The sequence below is a fragment of the Pseudoliparis swirei genome, chromosome 15 (genome assembly GCF_029220125.1).
Source record: "Pseudoliparis swirei isolate HS2019 ecotype Mariana Trench chromosome 15, NWPU_hadal_v1, whole genome shotgun sequence".
Classification (NCBI taxonomy): domain Eukaryota; kingdom Metazoa; phylum Chordata; class Actinopteri; order Perciformes; family Liparidae; genus Pseudoliparis; species Pseudoliparis swirei.
Genome location: NC_079402.1, coordinates 1,580,009 through 1,597,744, shown reverse-complemented (window position 1 = coordinate 1,597,744; position 17,736 = coordinate 1,580,009). Strand labels below are relative to the sequence as shown.

The window sequence follows — 17,736 nt, the reverse complement described above, 5'->3', positions numbered from 1 at the left end:
TTCTGCCACGGCAAATTATGAAAAACGTGAATTACAATTCCAAATTCCAAAAATGTAGCACAAAAAAAAGTCAATTGCAGCATCAGAAAGAGTTGTTGTTGTCGTCTTCACAGGTTGTCCACCCCGCGGATCCTCCGGGCCAGCTGGATGTCTCGGGGGAAGATCGTGACCCGCTTGGCGTGGATGGCGCACAGGTTTGCGTCGGAGAACAACATGATGAGGAACGCCTCGGCAGCCTAGAGGAGGAAGAGGAGGAGGAAGAACACCGGGCGTGAGTGAGGACCAGAGGAGTCGGCGTTGGCTCGTTCATTGGGGGACAAACCGGCGTCCAGAAGACAATCACTGGTTCATGATCCAGGACTTAAGAGGTAGAGTTCCTGTACTGGTCACACGCGTCTATCTTTATAAATATTAATCTAACGTGGTCATTCTAGGAGCGAGGTATTCCTCCAGAGACACATGCCATCACTGGCTCCACACAGGAAACCATATTCAACTTGTATCAATCTGAACTGAGTCAGAGGCTGTGGACCAGGAAGTAAACACATTGGTCCAATGAGGAATGAGAGCTCGTTAGCTCGTTAGCCGGCTAGTTCGTTAGCTCGTTAGCTCACCTCCTGCAGCGCCAGCAGAGCGTAGACCTGCCACCGGAGAGCTTCACTGGAGAAACTCTGGCACACCTCACGGACCTGAGAGGAGGAGCCAGGGATGCCATCACACGGAGAAACACAGTTATGCTTCTTCCTTATGAACGCGTACAATCAAAGACCTGCATCGCGGAACTTTGATTAAAAGCTCTATTACTTTGGAGTTTAGTTCTTCCTTTTTTTTGTGATAACATTTGAGTTGATTTTGGAAATTAAGAGCAAACGACACAATTAAAAACAAGCCAAAATATAAAGGTAAAACACACAAACGGCAAAATACATCTCCGTGTAACAGACGAGGGAACGCGTTCTGGTTCTTGGGTTTTGCTGAAGGACCCGGCCCATGATAGCGGTTTAGGTTTCTAAGCCTGGTCCAGGACTCAGACTCTCCTCCAGGTCCACTCACCACACGAGAGAACGGGCCCTTCCGGAGCAGGAGGTCGCTGCTCTTTTGGTACTTGCGGATCTCCATCAAGGCCCTGGTGCCGGGTCGGAACCTCTTCTTCCTGGGAGACGCCGGGGGCCCTGGAGCACAGAGGCAGCGTGTTACTGCGGTGGCAGGACGGGTTTCCTCTAAAGCAGTGATGGCTGAAGCTTTGGTGGCACACATGAGGCCCAGTTAGCTGGCAGAGTATTAATGATGTGAAACCAGTAATTATGTTTAGTCTATTTTCTGTAAAAGAGTTTTAGCCATGGACATGTTTTTTAAAAGCTAGTTTAGCTCAATGTCCTGCCTTCTTCTTCTTCTTTTTATTACTTTTAGCCCTCCCAGTAACTTCCACCCCTCTCACTTGAACCTCCACTCCGTCTTGGGGAGCGGGGCGTCGAGCTGGAGGGTCCCGGGGTCACCAGCGGGGGGCGATGTTGAGGTGTTTTCCCCTTCCGGCGGCTGGCGGATGTATCGTGACGCATCGCCTCCAACAAAGAGACGAGGACCAAGAAGAAGGAAGACACTGCAGCCCCACTGTGAGGGATCGGGAACATCACATGCTTACTAATAGGAGATGGAGACGTTTAATCAATTAAATATTCTCATTTACTGGTTACACTTCAAATAAAAGAGACACTAATGATGGTTGGACTGTGATGTTCTCATCAAGTTGGAGTTGTACTCTAGTTATTCTTCTCTCAATGGAGGACATAAGTCACATCAGCCATCCACGAAGAGCAAGACAAAGGAATCTCTCTGGAGCACACGGACAACAGGGTCGGAATACTGAGGACCATTTGAGATTTCAGTTTTTACTTTTTAATAAATTTGCAAACATTTCTACATTTGGGGTTTTTTCTGTCAAGATGGGGAGCTGAGTGAACATTTATGAGAAGTAAAATGAACTTTTTTGATTTTAGCAAATGGCCCACTGTACATGCACAATCAGTACTGCACACTGCCTACTTGATCAACAAATATGTGTGATTTTACCAGCACTCAAGGCCCCCAGAGGCAATGCATTGTGGGGCATTTGAGTATGTGCAGTAAAGTTAATGTAGTCAGAGTTTCTTGCTAAATCCATACGTCGTGCAGTGTGAACCCATTACGCACAACACTTTAAATCCTAATTATTCATATTTCTTAGCTCTCTGGTGTGACATATCTTCGGCTGTACAAAGGATTGTGGGTCACAGTTGTTGTTGTTGTTGTTGTTGTTGTTTGCACGTAGTATGTAATGGGACATAGTGAATCTTGTTCTGTACACTAAATAATACGAGGGTGCGTGTATTGGAATGTCACCTAAAGGTCGTCCTGTTTGTCCCTTTACTTGCAGAGTTTAGTGTCTGTATTATTTTAAAATTTCAAATAAGATCACATTAAAATGTTTGGTAAATTATAGATAGCTTAGAAGACATTTTTGGAAGAGTAATATTGATTTAAAAGTAGTTACTAGGATTATATCATGGTGGCCTCCCTTTATCGTGGGATTTCAACCAGATTTTAATGAAAAAGTTGCATTTATTGTGATCTGCTCCGACTCCATGGGGGATTTTTTTAAAGTATAGTTTAAACATTAAATAATTATAGGCTGTGGCACATGATGTTTTTAATATTACTGCTGCATTAATGTTGATGGAGGTTCAAATACCCAACATATACAATATATAAATAGGTAATTGAAATTAGCCCTCACACCTCTTCAGTGGTAAAATGTATCAGTTCTACAAGCAGTGAGGGGAAGGTTACTTTTTAAATGTTAAGTGTAATAGATTACAAACTACACAAGGTAATAAGTAATGTAACAATTTCACTTAATTCATCAAAGTGATTGATGAATTACTGTCAAACTTGTTTTTTAATTAATTAATTAATTCTAAATATAAGCTTTTACCCAAAAATGATTTACTTGTAGTCACCAACATTTAGATTAGTAGCTGTAATATAATATAACGTTCTCAGTATCTGATTGCAATTACATTTGTGTAGTTTAATTGATGAAATTGTTAATTTAATTAACCATTTAATTATTATAATATATATATATATATATATAAAATAATAATTAAATGATGATTATATAAATATATATATATTATAGATTAAACTATGGTCAACTGAATTATGTATATATATATATAATAATTAAATTTACCATTAAATCAATTAAAGTACACAATAAATGTAAATGTTTTCCAATGACCATATTTGTAGATAAAGTATAACATTTTGTAATCTGAGTAAAGATGTATTAAAGAGGTCACTTTAAGAAACAAATGTAAAGTAAAAACATAAATAGCATATAATGTAAATACTCAGATAAAAAGTACAGGATGAATCCGCCCACTCCACCGAGTGGACATCGTTCTACAAACTTCCAGAGTGACATTAATGTTGATTCTGGACACTGAAAACAACTTTAAGAGGCTTTAACTTAACTATTTTAAGTCACTCACCACTTTAATGCAAAAGCTACCGCTACCACGTTAAATTATAAGCTTGCGTTAGTTCTGAAGTCTCTTTTACTAAAGGCCAACTCACGTTTAAAGCCTAGTTTCCGTCTACAACGTTTTATTAACTCACTCTTTTTTTTAAATGAATAAAGTTATTATAAACGTACCGTGAACTTGAAGATTATTCCGGTGTAAAAGTTTAATAAAATACTGAGCGACAACATCCAACGGACATTCAAACGACGCTTCAGCGGCTCAACCTATCCGCTGTCTCTGTTTTCTTCTTCTGCTTTTTTTCTTCTTCAGGGTTTAAATGGCGGATCGCAACCAACTTGCCGAGGTGTACACCGCCACCTACTGTACAGGAGTGTGCAGACACTTGTAAAACCTTTTTTTTCTCTGTTTCTTCTCTGATTTAATGGCGAATACAAAAATGGTGCCTTAAAGAACCATGTTTTGAAGGTTCTTTGTGGAACCATAAATGGTGCCTTCAAGAACCATGTTTTGAAGGTTCTTTGTGGAACCATAAATGGTGCCTTAAAGAACCATGTTTTGAAGGTTCTTTGTGGAACCATAAATGGTGCCTTAATGAACCATGTTTTGAAGGTTCTTTGTGGAACCATAAATGGTGCATTAAAGAACCATGTTTTGAAGGTTCTTTGTGGAACCATAAATGGTGCCTTTAAGAACCATGGTTTGAAGGGTCTTTGAGACACCTTTATAGGTTCTTTGAAGAACTCTTTAAGGACATGGATCTGGTTTGAAAGGTTCATGTGGAAGCAGAAATGGTTCTTCTACGGCCCGGTTACGTCTCTGGATGACACAACACTATAAGAACACAGGAAGTTTGTAAATTATCTTTTTTGTAGTCCATCTCCTGAACGTTGTAGTTCCACCATGTGGTCCGACTCATTGTGTTCCTAGAGTCTTAAAAAGTAGAATGGGAGCCAGAGCCTTTAGTTATCAAGCTCCTCTTTTATGGAACCAGCTTCCAATTTCAGTCCGGGAGGCAGACACAGTCACCTCGTTTAAGAGTAGACTTAAGACCTTCCTCTTTGACAGAGCTTATAGTTAGGGCTGAATCAGGTTCACCTGGTCCAGCCCCTTGATATGCTGCTATAGGCTTATAGCTGCCGGGGGACGTTTAGGATGCACTGAGTACCTATCTCCTCTTTTTTCTCTCCTTAAGGATGAATTTTCATCTCTCAATCACACGTTACTAACTCTGCTTTCTCGCGCGAGTCCTTTTGACTTCACGTCTCATGGGGTCATCGGACCCTATGAGACGGCATAGATCCTATCTGCCTGATGGATCGTCTGGGTCGTGGAATTCCTGCTCATGACTACGCCACTGTCCTGTTGAGACTCCGCCCACTGTTGAGACTCCGCCCACTCCTCCTCCCCACCGCCATCTGCCTGATGGATGGTGGAGGTCTCCATCGTGGAATATGCCTACTATGAACTATTCATACACTCTGTCATATTCATTGAATGTATTTTAACTCTAAATCTGTCCTTCTGTACACATTACATCTATTGCATCTGTCCATCCTGGAGAGGGATCCTCCTCTGTTGCTCTCCTCCAGGTTTCTTCCCTTTTTTCCCCCTGAAGGGTTATTTGGGAGTTTTTCCTGGTCCGATGTGAGGTTTTGAGGCAGGGATGTCTATGTGTACAGATTGTAAAGCACTCCAAGACAAATTTGTAATTTGTGAAATTGGGCTATACAAATAAACTGAATTGAATTGAATTGTGGACGTGCAATAACAATTGACAGGATTAATAAAATATACACAACAAATTTGAAATATTTGCATTTAATTACACTCCATATGATGCACTTTTCTTGCTAGAACATCCAGAATAATTACACCTGTATGCTAACCTGCAACAAACATGGATGACATATTCACTGGAAAATAAAACAATAATAAAGACCATCAGCCCCATTGGATCGCTAATGAGGAGAATTTAAATAGACCTTCAACAGCTGATATGCTGTGATGTAATCGTCTCCTGTTCACACTGAGCAGACGGCTCATATTCACGTATTACATTTAATATCTACTCCAGCTTATGTGCACCGTTACAGACGTAGTATTGTCTTTTGTCTTATTCCATTTTGTCGTCTCCGTCTTCAGCTGCATTTATGTGCATCCACAATCAGAGGAATCTATAACTGGCCAATACAATCAGATACTTAAAAAAAAAAGAGTACCAAATATTCTGGATTTATTCTAAATGTCAAAATGCAGAATTTCTGTTTCAAAGATTTCTCCCAAAACAATGAGTTCAGAACCTCTGACCTCTGCATGGGAAGGCACACATTTCATCATAAAATGATCAAATATCAATCGACACAATTTCTGTTAATTACATTTCTGTCGGTTAAAGAAGAAGTTATTAATAGCTTGTGCGTGAGCGTTGTTCCACTAGAGCACAGGTGTCAAACACAAGGCCCGCGGCCCGAATCCGGCCCACTACGTCATTTTAAGACATATGATCACCTTTTCTTAAAAAAAAGAAGAACAAAAATCCTGTGCTTTTATTTTGAAGGTTTCAAATGAAATGGATTTAAGTTAAAAAATTAGAGAAATGTTCTTATGTATAATATTTCAACAACCATCACTACCATGGGGAGAAGACTGGCTCAGACGTGTGTGTGTGTGTGTGGGGTTCAGTCAATCACACAAAAGGGGGCGGGGCTCCCTACATCCGGGAAGAGCCTGGAGGGAGCTTCACAGTTTGGCTCTTGGTGATTGGTCCAGCAGGGTCCTCATGTCCAGCAGGGCCTCCTCCACGGACCGGGCCAGACGCGCCGCGTCCGTGTCTTTACAGGCGTTGAAGGACGACACGGCGAAGTTGATGTGGTCTTCCATCGGGTTGTAGCACACGCCGTACCCGTCGGGCACGATGGGGCCGAAGCACATGACGCAGTCCGTCTTGGAAGGCACCTGGAGAGGAGTAAAAGAACTCGGTGACACGTTTTCTTTTTTTAAATAATTGACTCGTGAAGGATCTGATTTATGCCGATGACGGACAGACTTGTTCCTGGATTATGAAGCGAATTCCTTCAAATTGTAAAAACAGTAGATTACCGAACCAGACGAGATGTCCTATTCATCTGAGTTTTACAACGTTCATATCGCGGCCTCGTGATTAAGCTCCGCCTCCAGCTACAGCAGCTCTGCTATTGGTTCATGTAGAATGACACTGGCCTGATCCGTTAACACGGAAAACTGAGGAAACAATACAAACACATTTTACTCTAAAAAGATGTAAAAACTGGAGAAATGTATAATTAAAAGTTGTTTATGATCATTTTTATGAAATCCTGGTTCTGTCTTCAAAATCTAAGCTAGGCAAAAGTCATGATATTTGTTATAGGGATTATTATAATGAGGAATATTCTCCTTCATTACAGAGTGGGTCTTATTCGTCTTGCTGAGCTTCTGGAACCAGATCTCCGCCACCATGAAGCATGAGCAAGTTATTTTTGTTGATTGAAATTAATAAAAGATATGACCCAGAGGCTTTAAAAGGCTGTCGTGCGTGTGAAAACAAACCCACGTTTTCCAGAGCTTCGTCCAGCATGATTGCTCCGAAGGTGGGGACGCCCATCTTGTACTCCTTCCACTGCTCCAGGATCTTCTGGACATCTTCCCCGTGAGGCAGCAGGAAAGGACAGTGGTGGAACAGTGTGCAGCCGTCAAGGAGAATAACATCCAACATGAGCGCCACGAACTTCTGCAGCTCAATCTCTGAGGACATAAATGCATATAAAACACTAGACGGTAATTCAACATGACGTGAAAGGATATCCGCCTTGGCGAAGTCTCTGATGCCGCAGTGCGGAGCTCCGGCGTGTTCTGCATGCAGAAGTCCAGGTAGAACCAGTGGGCCAGCTCGATCTGGAAGCACACCCGGATGGCGTTGTCCCTCTCCTCACTGGGGATGTGCAGGATGAACCGGCTGCAGAGACACGGGAGGACGGAGCACAGAGTCAGAGGGTTTACGTTATATTATCACACTGGGAAGAGAAAGAGACTAAAACAACTGGGTGAAATGCCACAAATGTTGTTGTGAACATCACTGTTGCTGCTCGAGAAACAATATTGAAGTATTTGAAAGTGTTAGAACTACCTTATTATCCTGTTCTGAATTTAGTTCTTTATTTACAATACATTTTTTTAAAGCGATAATTTATCAATGAGAAAGAACCAAGAAGAATAGTAGGAGTCCCAACAATACTCATCCCTCGTTTCTCCATTGCTAGAGCGACACTAACAATGACTCCTATCCCATTTAGTTGTGATGGTATAAATGCAGATTATAAATCTGATCATAATATAATAAAATTGCCAAATTTAAGGCTTTAAAAAACATCAGTCCAGTAACGATACATCATTGGACCGTAAGCTTAGTTTATACTTCGCTTACATGTTTTAGAAACATGAACACTTTAAAATCTTCATTCGAGTGAACATTTTGCAGCCAAAGCAAATCGTTTACAGATTAACAAACCTTAAATTTATTTATATGAATGTAATACTTGACTACAGTATTGTCCACGGATATGATGTGTGAATAATACCAACCTCTCCTCGGCCTTGTGGAGATTATTTTAGGACTTTTCAAACAGTCTGGGCATTTCTAGTCAATTATTCCTCCCAGTACTTTCTGTGTGTCGCCCCCTGGTGTTTCGGAGTAGAAGCGCATCTGTAAAATACTCGCGCGCCGTCTGCGCAGGCTCGCGCTGCAGCGCCAAACGCGAGCCTCAACAAGCGTTGCCGCCTGGAGGTCAACCTTCTCCCTCTTCATGCTCCTCTGAGCTCAGGTTCCTCTACCTGGTTTTCTCTTTCCTCCACTACCTCACCTCGAGCATGTGGGACCGGAAGCACAGAAAACATGTCGGCCATTATTTTCTCCCGGGAGAATAGTTGTTGTCGTTTCTGCTGTTGACATTCCTTTTGAGGCCCATATGTTTATTTTTCTATTTTATATAACGCATGGAGTTCCTCACCTCGACTTTACGTGTTTTTCATGTCATAAATATGCAGTTGCTTCATGGTATTACTTTGTGTTGTTAAAACAAAATGTGATATTCTGGAGACGCGTTCAGGGAACCCGAGTCTTCTCCCGGGTTAAAGATAATGGATTGTGTACACTTATATCATAACAAATACAACTTTTTTGGCGTAAAAACATCCACAACAAAGACAGTTGTAAACAAACCAAAGAGCAATAAAATGTCTCCATCGAAGAACGTTTGCTTATCACTAAATACGCACTTTTCCGATTGCACTGAAATGCGTAACGACTAAAGAAAAGGACCGGGTGCAAAAGGTATTCAACCGTTCCGATACCTGCACAGGTCGTCCAGCAAGCCGGTGGGGATCTCCACTCGTTTGGTTTCCATGTTGGTTGAAAACATCCCGACTCAAGCCTCAGAGCATCCGTGTGTTAGCTCCATGAGAGCAGCCAGCCACATCGGCGAGTCCTCCTCGGATCATCCCGGAGACTGAGACCCGGGAAAACCCTCCGGAGTTACTTTGAAGCTCGTGAAACGTCCACGAGGATAAAATAAAACAACAACTTCTCGCTCCTCCAACAGAGACGCGACGGACTCCCGTTGTTTATGTAGCGTTCAGGTCACGTGCCACGGTGGGAGAGATGTGAACCGGATGCAGCGCGCTCCGTAACGCCTCGCGAACGATCACGTCATCGTTTTCAGGCACATCCGTATTATTGAGGGACACCATCGCATTTGATGTGGCTCTTCAGAGTTTCATAATTACTATTTACGACTTGGTGGTTGACCGTGAACACTGTTTACAAGGCTGAAACCAGAAAACTCCGACGTCACGTGAGTGCAGCGCTACGTAGAACCGGAAGTCACGGTGGAAGACGGAACGCGATTGGTTCATCCTTACGTCTGTCAATTGACCAGGGCGGGGCATCGAAGAGGCTCGTTTGAGACGAGTCCTGCCCGGAATAACTCTCCACCGACTGCGTGACCCAAATGCATGATGGGAAAAGTTTCTCTTGTCGCCAGATCAGAGCGCTGATTGGCTCTTGACAGCAAACAACACGTACAGGAGAATATTATATCGACTCTGTAGCTGTAATAATACCTAAGGCACTATATTTAGTTCCCGGCCACATGGGGCGACTCCATATCAATAAAAAGTTGCACAGGTGAAAACATTAGCTTGAAGATGTTTCAGATGCTGGCTCAGATGAGGAGACGGTGATGTCATACAAAGAGATGCAATGAAACTAAACATCAGGTAGGTAACAGGGACATAACTTGCAGTTTATTAACACAATACATTTCCTGGAATATGGAACAATATGTACACATCAATAACATATAAATCAACAACTAAAACAGCAGATTATTATATATACAATGTATAAAATAACTGCTTGACGAGGATTATTATCCCATCAACAGTCAAACTGTTAAAAAGTGACTTGAAGCAAACTTTCCATTAAACATGGGATTTTTCTGCCACGGCAAATTATGAAAAAACGTGAATTACAATTCCAAATTCCAAAAATGTAGCACAAAAAAAAAGTCAATTGCAGCATCAGAAAGAGTTGTTGTTGTCGTCTTCACAGGTTGTCCACCCCGCGGATCCTCCGGGCCAGCTGGATGTCTCGGGGGAAGATCGTGACCCGCTTGGCGTGGATGGCGCACAGGTTTGCGTCGGAGAACAACATGATGAGGAACGCCTCGGCAGCCTAGAGGAGGAAGAGGAGGAGGAAGAACACCGGGCGTGAGTGAGGACCAGAGGAGTCGGCGTTGGCTCGTTCATTGGGGGACAAACCGGCGTCCAGAAGACAATCACTGGTTCATGATCCAGGACTTAAGAGGTAGAGTTCCTGTACTGGTCACACGCGTCTATCTTTATAAATATTAATCTAACGTGGTCATTCTAGGAGCGAGGTATTCCTCCAGAGACACATGCCATCACTGGCTCCACACAGGAAACCATATTCAACTTGTATCAATCTGAACTGAGTCAGAGGCTGTGGACCAGGAAGTAAACACATTGGTCCAATGAGGAATGAGAGCTCGTTAGCTCGTTAGCCGGCTAGTTCGTTAGCTCGTTAGCTCACCTCCTGCAGCGCCAGCAGAGCGTAGACCTGCCACCGGAGAGCTTCACTGGAGAAACTCTGGCACACCTCACGGACCTGAGAGGAGGAGCCAGGGATGCCATCACACGGAGAAACACAGTTATGCTTCTTCCTTATGAACGCGTACAATCAAAGACCTGCATCGCGGAACTTTGATTAAAAGCTCTATTACTTTGGAGTTTAGTTCTTCCTTTTTTTTGTGATAACATTTGAGTTGATTTTGGAAATTAAGAGCAAACGACACAATTAAAAACAAGCCAAAAATATAAAGGTAAAACACACAAAACGGCAAAATACATCTCCGTGTAACAGACGAGGGAACGCGTTCTGGTTCTTGGGTTTTGCTGAAGGACCCGGCCCATGATAGCGGTTTAGGTTTCTAAGCCTGGTCCAGGACTCAGACTCTCCTCCAGGTCCACTCACCACACGAGAGAACGGGCCCTTCCGGAGCAGGAGGTCGCTGCTCTTTTGGTACTTGCGGATCTCCATCAAGGCCCTGGTGCCGGGTCGGAACCTCTTCTTCCTGGGAGACGCCGGGGGCCCTGGAGCACAGAGGCAGCGTGTTACTGCGGTGGCAGGACGGGTTTCCTCTAAAGCAGTGATGGCTGAAGCTTTGGTGGCACACATGAGGCCCAGTTAGCTGGCAGAGTATTAATGATGTGAAACCAGTAATTATGTTTAGTCTATTTTCTGTAAAAGAGTTTTAGCCATGGACATGTTTTTTAAAAGCTAGTTTAGCTCAATGTCCTGCCTTCTTCTTCTTCTTTTTATTACTTTTAGCCCTCCCAGTAACTTCCACCCCTCTCACTTGAACCTCCACTCCGTCTTGGGGAGCGGGGCGTCGAGCTGGAGGGTCCCGGGGTCACCAGCGGGGGGCGATGTTGAGTTTTTCCTTCCGGCGGCTGGCGGATGTATCGACGCATCGCCTCCAACAAAGAGCGAGGACCAAGAAGAAGGAAGACACTGCAGCCCCACTGTGAGGGATCGGGAACATCACATGCTTACTAATAGGAGATGGAGACGTTTAATCAATTAAATATTCTCATTTACTGGTTACACTTCAAATAAAAGAGACACTAATGATGGTTGGACTGTGATGTTCTCATCAAGTTGGAGTTGTACTCTAGTTATTCTTCTCTCAATGGAGGACATAAGTCACATCAGCCATCCACGAAGAGCAAGACAAAGGAATCTCTCTGGAGCACACGGACAACAGGGTCGGAATACTGAGGACCATTTGAGATTTCAGTTTTTACTTTTTAATAAATTTGCAAACATTTCTACATTTGGGGTTTTTTCTGTCAAGATGGGGAGCTGAGTGAACATTTATGAGAAGTAAAATGAACTTTTTTGATTTTAGCAAATGGCCCACTGTACATGCACAATCAGTACTGCACACTGCCTACTTGATCAACAAATATGTGTGATTTTACCAGCACTCAAGGCCCCCAGAGGCAATGCATTGTGGGGCATTTGAGTATGTGCAGTAAAGTTAATGTAGTCAGAGTTTCTTGCTAAATCCATACGTCGTGCAGTGTGAACCCATTACGCACAACACTTTAAATCCTAATTATTCATATTTCTTAGCTCTCTGGTGTGACATATCTTCGGCTGTACAAAGGATTGTGGGTCACAGTTGTTGTTGTTGTTGTTGTTGTTTGCACGTAGTATGTAATGGGACATAGTGAATCTTGTTCTGTACACTAAATAATACGAGGGTGCGTGTATTGGAATGTCACCTAAAGGTCGTCCTGTTTGTCCCTTTACTTGCAGAGTTTAGTGTCTGTATTATTTTAAAATTTCAAATAAGATCACATTAAAATGTTTGGTAAATTATAGATAGCTTAGAAGACATTTTTGGAAGAGTAATATTGATTTAAAAGTAGTTACTAGGATTATATCATGGTGGCCTCCCTTTATCGTGGGATTTCAACCAGATTTTAATGAAAAAGTTGCATTTATTGTGATCTGCTCCGACTCCATGGGGGATTTTTTTAAAGTATAGTTTAAACATTTTTATCTGTCCAGAGTTTTAAATTTTTTGCGCTTTTAAGGGGTTCAAACCCCAAACAAAAATTTATTTTGGGCCAATCAAAGGGGGGCTGTCCACCAGGGAGGGCCCCCCTCGTTAGCCCCCCCGGGGGCCCCACCCGCCCCCCGAGGGGACCCGAACGGGGCCCTGAAAAAGGGGCGCCAAAGGGGGGGGGAACCCCCAATTTGGGAAAGAGTCAAAACCCCCCATTTCACTTTTTTTTTTTCCCCTTTAAATTTATTTTTTTATTTTTCCTTCATTTTTTAAAATTTTCCCCAAATTTTCCATTTTTCCCGACCCCCTTAGGGGCCCCGGACGACCCGGGTTATAACAATTTTAAAGTAAAAAGGTTTGAAAGGCCCAAAGGTTTTCACGTTTTTTTCCCCGGTTTAAGGCCCCACTGCCCTTTTATTGGGTTAAGGAAAACTGGGACCTTAAACAAAATAAAAAATAAAAAATTTTAAAAAAGATAAAATAAAAGTTTTTTTAAAATTTTTTAAAAAATCCTGGTTTTTTAAAATTAATAGGAAAATCTTTTTTTAAGGGGATTTTATTTTTTGAAAATTTCCCCCCCAAAAAATGCCCCAAAAATTTTTTGTTGAAAAAAAGGGCCAGATTTCCCCTGGGGGGGAAAAAATTTTTTTAAAAAAAGCCCAAGGGGGAAAAACCCCCCCTTAAAAATTTTTAACTTTCCCCGGGAAAGTTTTTCCCATTGGGGGCAAAATTTCCCCCCCTCGGTTTCAAAAAATTTCCCCCTTTTCCAGCGGACCCGGGTGGCCGGGGTTTCCCCAGGAGGTCCACCCGGGAGAACCTGGCCCCCCCAAAAAGGGATTTCCCCCCAGGGGGGGGGGGTGAGGAGGGAACCCGGGGAGGATCAATGGGGAAAACCCCGGGTTTTAAACCCTTTTTTAAAATTTTTTGGGGAAAATTTAAGGGGTTTGCCCCTTTTTTTTTTCTAAGGTTTTTAAAAAACAAAAAGGGAAATTTAAGGGCCCAAAATTTTTAAAAAACTTTTAAAAAATAAAAATTAAAAACCCAAAATTTTTAAAAAATATTTTAAAAAAAAATTAAATTTAAGGTTTAAAAAAACCTAAATAATTTGGCCCAAAATTTTCTTAAATTTTTAAAAAAAACATTTAAAAATTATAAAATTTTTAGCCAAAGAAATTTTAAGTTAAAAAAATTTAAAAATTAATCCGTTTTCCAGGTAGAGGGAATAATACCCCCTTTCCCTTTAGTTTTTTGGTTTTAAAATTGGGGAATTTATTCCCCCCATTTTTTTTGCCCCTTGTTTAAAACCCCGAAAATTCGGGGTTCCCCCCCGGGAGAAAACCGGGTAAAACCCCCGCCCCCCTTTTCCCTTTTCCCCCTTTTTCCCCAACAAAACTTCCCCCCCCTTTTTTTTAAAATTTTTTTTTTGGAATTCCTTTTTACCCAGTTTATTTTTTTTTTTATAACTTTTTTCCCTTTTTGGGGATTATTTTTTTAAAACTTTTTGGGTTAAACAAATTTTTCTGGGGAAAAGGGGTTCCCCTTTTTAAAAAAAAAACCTTTTTTAAAAATCCCCCAAAAAAACCCAAAGAGTAAAACCCCAAAACTTTTTCCTCCCTTTTTTCTAAAATTTAGCAAAAGGCCTAAAAAAACCCAAAACCCCCGCTCCGCCCTTTTAAAAGTTTGGGGTTTTTGGGGGCTTTGTTAAACCCCTTCCTTTTAAACCCATGGGCCCCCAAATCGGGAGGGAACCCAAAACCCCAAACGGTTTTAAACTAAAAGGGATTCCCCTTTTTCCCGGGGGAACCCCTTTTTTGTATTTAGGCCTCAGGGGAAATTCCCCGGGGTTTGAAGTTTTTAAAAATTTTACCCTTTTTAAAACTTTTTGGGCTTTTTCCCAAAAAAATTTTACAAAGGGGAAAAAAACCCGAAAAGTTTTACACAAAAAAGATCCGTTGGGGGGAAAGGCAAAAAAGGCGGGGTAAATTTTTCAATTCCGGGATCCCCGAAAGGCGGACAAGCCGGGGGAAAACCTTTTCCCGTTTTTTAAAAAAAAGGGGAAAAAATTTTCCCTCCCCAGGCAAACCGTGGGGACCCAAAAAAAGGGCATTTCAAAATTTGGCAAACCCGGAATGGGGCGGGACCCCAAAAATTAAAAAAAAACGGGGAAAACTTTGGAAAAAATTTAAAAACTTTCCCCCAAAAAACAAAAGAATTTTTTAAAATTTTTTAAAATACGGTTTTCCCCCGGGAAATTGGAACGAACAAAACCCCCAAAAAAAGGGGAAATAAAATTTTAATTTTAAAAAAGGAACAAAAATTAAACACCCGGGGTTTTTTATTCCCCTTTTTGGTTTTAAAATTTAAAATTTTTCCCCTTTTAAAGGTTTTTCCAGAAAATTTTGGGGGGCCTAGGGGCCCCCGGGGGAAAGGGGGGGAAGACACCCGGGGGTGGTCCAAGGGTTTGGGTTTTCCCCGGGGAAACCCCCCAGGGGGGGGACCGGGCAAATAACCCCGGGCGGCGTTTTTATAAAAAAATTTTCTGGTTTAAAATTTAGAGGGAAAAAACCCCCGGGGGCCCAAAAAAAATTAATTTTAAAGGGGCCTTGGGGAATAAACCAAGGAAAAAGCCCCCACTCCTCCCAAAAAAAATTCACGACAATGAAGAGGTTTTGGGCCGGAAAAAGGAAAGGGGAAGGGCCCCCAAAAAACCCTTTTTTTTAAACCAAAATTACCCGGGAACTAACCTTTCAGACCCTTTTTAAAAATTGAAATAAAATAAAAAAAAAAAACCAAAAAAAAACACAATTTTTTTAAAGGGGAAAAAACCCCGTTTTGGGTTTTTAAACCCCCGGTCCCTTTTTTTAAAAGGGGATTTGAAAAAACCCCAAAAAACCCTTGGAAAAAAGGGGGTAAACCAAATTTTTTCCAAAGCCCCGGGTTTGGTCAATTTTTCCTCCCGGGGCCCCCACCGGGCCCGGGCTCGGGGGGGGCGGGTTTCCCGGGGGGGAACGGGGCCCTCCCCTGGGAGGAGGGGGGAAAGGAAAAACCCCAGGGTTTTCCAGGAGGGGGTTTTCCGGGTTTTTTTAAAAGTAGAAACCCTATTTTTTTTATTTCCCCTTAAAGGGGGGGGGGCCCCGGGAAGTTTTTCCTTTTTTTATTATCTCCCTTCCACAAAGGAACCCCCCCAAAAAAAAGGGGACTGGAAAGGGGCCCTCAACCCAAAGGGGGTGGGGGGGGGGCCCCGGGGCCCCCGGCCAAGAGGGGAAGGGGCCCGTAGTTGAAATTTTCCCCTCTAAAAAGCCCAAAAAATAAAACAAGGGGCCTTAAAGGACCAAAGGGGCGGATTCCAAAAGTTTCTTTTTTTTTTAAGGGGGCCCCCAAGAGGGAAGGGGAACTTTGGAAAAAAATAAATTTTTGGTTTATTTTTTTTTTTGTTTTACATTTGGGTTGATTTTGGGGGGAAAAAAGAGGAAAGGGCAAATTTAAGGGAAAAAAAGAAACCCCGAAAAAAATTGTGTTTAACCCCGGGGGAAAAATTTTTTTTTTTTAGGGCATATTTTTGTTTAAAAATTTCCCCTTTTTTTGGGGTGGACCCAAAATTTTTTCCCAATAAACAAAAACCCCCCCGGGGGTTTTGGTTTCTTTTGGGGATGGTTTTTTTTTTTGTTTTTTTTAAAAAAAACTTGGGGAAAAAAATGTTAAATTTTTTAAAAAGGGGCCTTTTTCTTTTAAATTTTGGGAATTTTTTTTCCCGACCCATTTTAAAAAGGGTTTAAATTTAAAAATTTGGGGTTTTTTTTAAAATTTTGTGGCTTTTTTTTGGGGTTTCCCCCAATTTTTTTCTTTTTTTTTTTAAAAGTAAATTTAAATTAAAAATTTCATTTAAATTTTTTTTGGGGGGTTAAGGTTAAAAAAACCAAATTTAAATTTTTTTCCCCCCGTTAAAATTAATTTTCCCCAAAAGAACAGGGAAAAAGAAAAAAAAAATAAAATTTTAAAAAAATTTTAAAATTTTTTTAAATTTTTTAATTTTTTTTAAAAAAAAAATTTTAAAAAAAAATTTTAAAAATTTATTTACTTTTAAAATTTTTTTAAAAAATTAATAAATTTTTACTTAAAAAATTTTTAAAGGGAAAATTTTAAATTTTTTTTAATTTTTAAATAAAATAAAATTTTAAAAAAAAAAAAAAGGAATTTTTAAAAAAAAAAAAACCCTTTTTTAAAAAACTAAAGAAACCCTTTAATTTGTTTTACTTTTTAAAAAAAAAAAAATTTTTAAAAAAAATCTACATTTGGGTTTTTTCCAAAAATAAAATTTGGGCCCTTTTAAGGGAAGTTTTTTAAAGTTTTTGGTTTTTTAAAAAAAATTTTTTAAAATAAATAAAACCAAAAGTATTTAAAAAATAAAGGGAAATTTTTAAAAACATCAAAGGAAACGGTTTTCAATTTTTTTTTTTTTTGTTTTTAAATTTTTTAAACTTGGGGTTTGAAATTAAATTCAAAAATTTTTTCCCCTTTTTTTTAAATTTTTTGGGTTGCCTTTTTTTTTGGGTTTTTTTCCAGGGTTTTGGGGGGTTTTTTTGGGGTGTAAAAGGGACCTTGAATTTTTTTAACAAAATTTAAAAACCGGGGTTTTTTTTGGGAAAAAAAAAGGTCCTTTCCTGTTTGGGTTTTTTGGAAATTTTTTTTTTAAAATTTTTAAAAAAAACTTAAAAAAAATTTTTTAAATTTTTTGAAAAAATTTTGAAAGGAAGTTTTTAAAAATTTTTTTAAACCATTTTCCCTTTGTGGACCAAAAGGGTTTTTAAAATTTTTTAAGGGTTTGGAAACCTTTGGGTTTTTAAGTTTTTTGGAAATTTTTGGGGGCAGAAAAATTTCCCTTCTTTAAAGGGGTTTTTCTCCCAAAAAACAAAATTAAGAAAAAAGGGGAAATTATTTTGATCCCTCTCCCCTTTTTTAAAGGTTATTTTTTTAATTTAAAATAAAACCCGTTATAATTCCCTTTTTAATTCATTTCAGGGGAAAGGGAAAGATTTTAA

General features: G+C 40.5%; 2 protein-coding genes and 1 pseudogene across 4 annotated transcripts; all 3 read right to left on the bottom strand.

Annotated features, from left to right (window-relative positions):
- Positions 1-23: 23 nt before the first annotated feature.
- LOC130205809 (uncharacterized) lies at positions 24-3,786 on the bottom strand. Of its 2 annotated transcripts, none has more exons than XM_056433347.1 (5): positions 3,698-3,786; positions 1,439-1,641; positions 1,054-1,172; positions 615-689; positions 24-236 (listed from the first exon to the last, which is right to left on the bottom strand). In XM_056433347.1, exons 2-5 carry the CDS (start codon positions 1,629-1,631, stop codon positions 108-110), a joined length of 516 nt encoding a protein of 171 aa, XP_056289322.1. In that variant the 5' UTR covers positions 1,632-1,641; positions 3,698-3,786; the 3' UTR covers positions 24-107. The 2 variants fall into 2 exon arrangements, with proteins under 2 accessions (XP_056289322.1, XP_056289324.1); XM_056433349.1 differs by having other exon boundaries at positions 25-236; positions 1,439-1,611.
- Positions 3,787-5,329: 1,543 nt separating this feature from the next.
- On the bottom strand, positions 5,330-9,402 carry LOC130205810 (carnitine O-acetyltransferase). Of its 2 annotated transcripts, XR_008833979.1 has the most exons (5): positions 8,895-9,402; positions 7,350-7,500; positions 7,099-7,226; positions 6,627-6,767; positions 5,330-6,482 (listed from the first exon to the last, which is right to left on the bottom strand). XR_008833979.1 is itself a non-coding variant. In XM_056433350.1 (4 exons), exons 3-4 carry the CDS (start codon positions 7,147-7,149, stop codon positions 6,267-6,269), a joined length of 267 nt encoding a protein of 88 aa, XP_056289325.1. In that variant the 5' UTR covers positions 7,150-7,226; positions 7,350-7,500; positions 8,895-9,384; the 3' UTR covers positions 5,330-6,266. The 2 variants fall into 2 exon arrangements, 1 of the variants encoding a protein (XP_056289325.1); XM_056433350.1 differs by lacking the exon at positions 6,627-6,767 and having other exon boundaries at positions 8,895-9,384.
- A 417-nt stretch (positions 9,403-9,819) lies between these two features.
- LOC130205639 (histone H3-like centromeric protein A) lies at positions 9,820-12,217 on the bottom strand (annotated as a pseudogene).
- Positions 12,218-17,736: the final 5,519 nt, after the last annotated feature.